Below are 4823 nucleotides of genomic sequence, written 5' to 3'. Positions count from 1 at the left end.
TTCTCCTGCCTTTAAACGGGATATGTAACACGGAGATGACCCTTGCATGAGGTTCAAGCACCTAGCCGCAGTGAAGTCTGGGAGTTGAAGTCTAATCGTGTAGTGATGTAACATCTACATTGATTTACATGTGGTAGGTATGAACAACTGATGACAATATTTTGTCAAGGTGTGGTTGCTTTTTTTGTTACAAATAATAATAATAATAATAATAAAAAACGTACAGTAATTATGTTTCTCTGTTTCAGGCATTTTATTTATCAAATCAAATCAAACTTTATTTGTACGGTGCATTTCACAGAGGTAACACAATGCAATATTAGATCATTGCTATATGTGTAGAATTTTTGAATATTGTCTTTTCACTATAACCTCTGGGTAGAAATATAATCGCAGCTCTAAAAGCATTTCTAGTTTTTGGCAACTTTACCTTAATAAACTATAAATATGTTGTGCCAATTCAGAGATAAAATCAGTGAAATTTACCGCCCAACTACCCCAAATCAGAAGAAGTTGGGACGGTATGTTAAATTCAAATTCAAACTGAAAACAGTGATTTGTACATTTTCTTTGACCTGTATTACATTTAAAACAATGCAACAGAACATTATTTGATGTTTACCTCATGAATTTGATTGTTTTTTCAAAATAAACACTTGATTCTTGCAACATATTTAAAAAAAAAAATTGGGACCGTATAGCATTTATGACTATATAATGTTGTCATTCCCTTTCACAACACTTAAAAGACGTTACGTTTAGGGACTGTTAGAAAGCGTTTAAGGTGTGACTTTGTCCCATTCTTACTGCAAACAAGTCTTAACGTGTGCAACATGAGGTCTTCGTTGTCGCGTTTTGCATTTCAAAATGCCACACACATTCTATTTGGGATGAGTCAGGACTGCAGGCAGTCCAGTCTACCAGGAACCCTTCTACCTCAGCCATGCCTTTGAAATGTGTGCAGAATGTGGTTTTGCATTGTCTAGTTGAAATATGCATGGGCTTCCCTGGAAAGGATGTCGTCTTGAAGGCAGCATATGTTGCTCCTAAATCTCTATGTACTTTTCGCCATTAATGGTGCCATCACAGAAGTGAAAGTTACCTTTGCCAAGGGCACTTATACATCCCATACCATGACAGACCCTGGCTTATGGTCTTGTTGATGGTAACAATCTGGATGGTCCTTCTTCTTTGGTCTGGAGCACACAGCGTCCATTTCTTCCAAAAAAATAACTGAAATACTGATTTGTCTGACCACAATACGTGTTTCCACTGTGTGATGGTCCATCCCAGATGTCTCCGAGTCTAAAGAAGTTGACAGTGCTTCTGGACATGGTTAACATAAGGCTTTCTTTTGTCACAGTAAACTTTTAAGTGCCATTTGTGGAGTTAGCTACGTATTGTAGTGCTTAACAAAGGTTTGCCAAAGTAATCCTGAGCCCATGTGGTTATATCGCTTATAGATGGATGATGGTTCTTGATTCAGTGCTGTCTGAGGGATCGGAGATCAAGGTTATTCAGCTTAGGCTTGCGCCATTGCCCTTTGCGCACTGAAATTCCTTGAATCTTTTAATTATGTTATGTACCGTAGAGGGAGAAATATCCAAATTCCCTTCCCATCTTTCTTTGAGAAACATTTGTTTTAAACTTTTCAATAATTTGCTCACACATTTGTTGGCAATCTGGGGATCCTCGGTCCATCTTTGCTCCTAAAAGACTAGGCCTTTCCTGGATGTTGCTTTTGTACCAAATCATGATTACAATGACCTGTTGTCATTACTAGTTTACTGTATAATCACATCACTTTGGGATTGTGTTGCAGGCCTGAATGGCAGGAATGGATGTACAGTATATTTACAAATCAAATGTCGACCAGACAATACAGAAAAAATATCTTGTGTTCTTACTGTCTGCAAGGAAATACAAGTGAAGGTAAATTTGCTTTCTTTTTTGATTTGCATGTTCCATACCATCCCAACTTTTTCTGATTTTGGGTAAAGCTGTCACTCAGTACTCAGTGTTCATGAAATACATGCTTACAGACACACATATATGTTTGTATACACACACAAACACATACATTTACTCTACAAATGTAGCCAAGAGGGATAATCACGTGGGACACAATGCGAAGGGAAAGATCTGGAAAGTGTGTGTACAAATAAATGTGAAATCTGTTTTGGATACTGTCCCAGTTCATACTTGAGGTAAACTAGCAGTGGGCAGTGATCCCCTTGCCTTAATCTTAACCTCAGTCTCAGTTGTGGCCTTTCATTATATTCTCTCTGGATGTCCATGATGGCGGTGACAGGGATGTTCATACCTAACTGGATGAACAGGTTTTCAGAGCATCAGAAAAGACGCCACTTCACTCAGAGTTCCTTGGCATGTTGTACATCAACTCATCACAGTGCAATTGGCGTACTGGACCAAAACATATTCATTGAATTTGAGAAATTTAATTTGGAAATGAACCACACACCAGATCAACTGTCTGTGATTGGTTGATTCTATGATGATCAGCAGCTGAGGTACAAGAGAGGCCAAAGTGTATGCAAATAGTCCAAAGTCTGACTAACTTTACACATGCATTTCCATATTTGGAATAATGTCTGAAAATCTATTGTATGTTGTGCAATGACAGTATTTTAAAGTTCATTATTACTGCCAAAAGATTTTGGAAATTAATTGAAAAATAATTCAGGGTGGTTTTAGAGATTTATTTGTTGTTGAGTATTTACATACGTAACTTTACGTTGTTTACATGTCATATCAAGCAACACTGCAGAAATTCATCTTCTGGTGATATCCTCAAGATTTATCGGAAGTCTCACACAGTTCATATCACCAAGCAAACCATAACCTTTTTTTTTTTTTTTTTTTTTTTTTTATACATATGCACCAAAAACAGAATAAATTAAATAACAAATGTTGATGTGTGTTTCAGGTAGCACTTTATATACTATAAAAATACCCTTTTACAGACTGGTATATGTTCTTTCTCTGTAACCATAAAATAACCCATGTGAAATATCAGGTGTATCCTGGTTTGGTGTGATAAACATTTAACAACAGTATAGATTTGTTTTGGTAATGCACTGGCCTAGTGGATAGACTATATAGCTTTTCACTCAAACACTTTTTGGCCCTCTTATACCAAAAAAGGAGCAATTAGATTTGATACAGTGCAATTTTCTTTTAGGTCTGAGAAATGTAACATCTGAAAATGGCCTTGCCCATTATGACATTTTCACCAACAGCGATTACAAAGAATAGAATGAAACCAAACAGATTTGAATGTGGGTTGCCATATATTTTGTGCATATTCTATCTTAAACATTTCACATACATTCTGATAAAAGTAATATATAGTCTTCTGATCTGGGGAGCTATTGTCTTTTAATGGTGAGACTCCGCTCTGATTTCCAAGTTTCAAAGCAAGGGGCTTAAATGAATGTAGAACATACAATCAAATGCCACAATGACTTGTTGACAAGTTGATTTTTTTTTTTGGTGTTTAGTCACACTGAAGAAACAGTAACAAAGTTCACTCTCTCTCCCCCTTTCAATTCTTTACTAAATAAAACCTGACCATAAATAGACAGGAGCAAGTAGAGGAGAGGGAGAAAAGAACTATCCTTGGATCAGAGCTAAAGTTTTGAATACTGTATTTACAAAGAACCTTCAAAACAAATGAACATCAAAAATGCATTAGATATTTGAAAACTCCTCAATATGTCAGACCTTGGAGTAGACACATTTCCTTCAAATCCACATTATTTAACACAAAAAAAACCTTCCTGAATAAAAGACATAACAGCCAAGCCCAATGCATCCCTTCTCATCCAAAATAGGGATGGTCACTCTGGAAGTTGTAGTCCGGACAAACCTTCTGCACAAGCTTGTAATCATTGCTGAAGAAGGAGATGAAAATACAGATGACTTTGAAGGGCTTGGCACACTGCCAGGAAGAGTAAAATTGGGTGTGCTCCGTATAACAGGTCTGCGATGGGTCATAAAGACACTGCTTGGGCTTCTTGGACCTGTCGTACCTCTCATACTCATTTCGGCAGTTGAAGGTCTTAATCTCCTTGGGGTCTATGGTGGACTGGTGGGGCTGGTGGGGCTGGTAGACCTGGAACTCGGTGTGGAGGGGTGGATGTTGTTGGAGCACTTCAAATTCTACCACTTTCGATGGGGGGACGATGCTGACAGACACATTGGCTAAACTGGACGAGTTGTGGCGAAAGTAGACAGTGAACGTCCCATTGACATGGTCAACTATCTTTCCGGTAAGCAGCACGCTGAATTTCATGGTCTTGATGTTGATGTAGAAATCCCCCCAGCCGAATATCTTCTTGGCTTTCAAAGCTGTCTTAAGGGAGGGCTTGCGTTTGGGGCGGTAACCTGTCTGGTCCATGAGCAAGGACTGGTTCTTGGCCCATTCGTACGGGTTGTGGCTGTAGCTTGGTGGTTTGGGCTTTACCGGCATGTGGTCCATGCTGGAGAAGGTTCTGGTGGGATGGTAAGGTGGCTTGACGCCCCCAGGGGGTCCTACTCCTGCTCCACCCACCCCAAATGGTAGCGGCTTCATCACAGAACTGGCCGGTACCAGATCCATGTAATCCAGCGATTTGGCCACTTGTTTCTCCAGTCCATGTACCTGAGGAAACAGACACGGACAAGGTCAATCAACAGAATAGCTTTTTAATAGAAAATAATTATCTGAAGCTTTCTTTTCATTATACAAGGGCCATTATTATGTGTTGCCATTTATGAGCTTTAGTGAAACACTAACCTAATGCTTCTCCGGTACCTCTTAG

At 38.9% G+C, this 4823-nt stretch overlaps 1 protein-coding gene across 1 annotated transcript in view; it reads right to left on the bottom strand.

The window, feature by feature from the left end:
• Positions 1-3841: 3841 nt before the first annotated feature.
• Positions 3842-4823, bottom strand: part of nxph4 (neurexophilin 4) — a gene marked incomplete at its 3' end in the record, with an annotated part of 31479 nt that continues 30497 nt past the window's right edge. Inside the window, exon 2 of the mRNA XM_080846329.1 lies at positions 3842-4663. Coding sequence (XP_080702455.1) covers positions 3842-4663 — 822 coding nt within the window. The remainder of the gene's footprint in view (positions 4664-4823) is intronic.

This window comes from Sprattus sprattus, assembly GCF_963457725.1.
Source record: "Sprattus sprattus genome assembly, chromosome: 10".
NCBI classification, from domain to species: Eukaryota; Metazoa; Chordata; class Actinopteri; order Clupeiformes; family Clupeidae; genus Sprattus; species Sprattus sprattus.
Note: the sequence above shows the minus strand (reverse complement) of the source record. Positions and strands in the feature narration are given on the sequence as shown.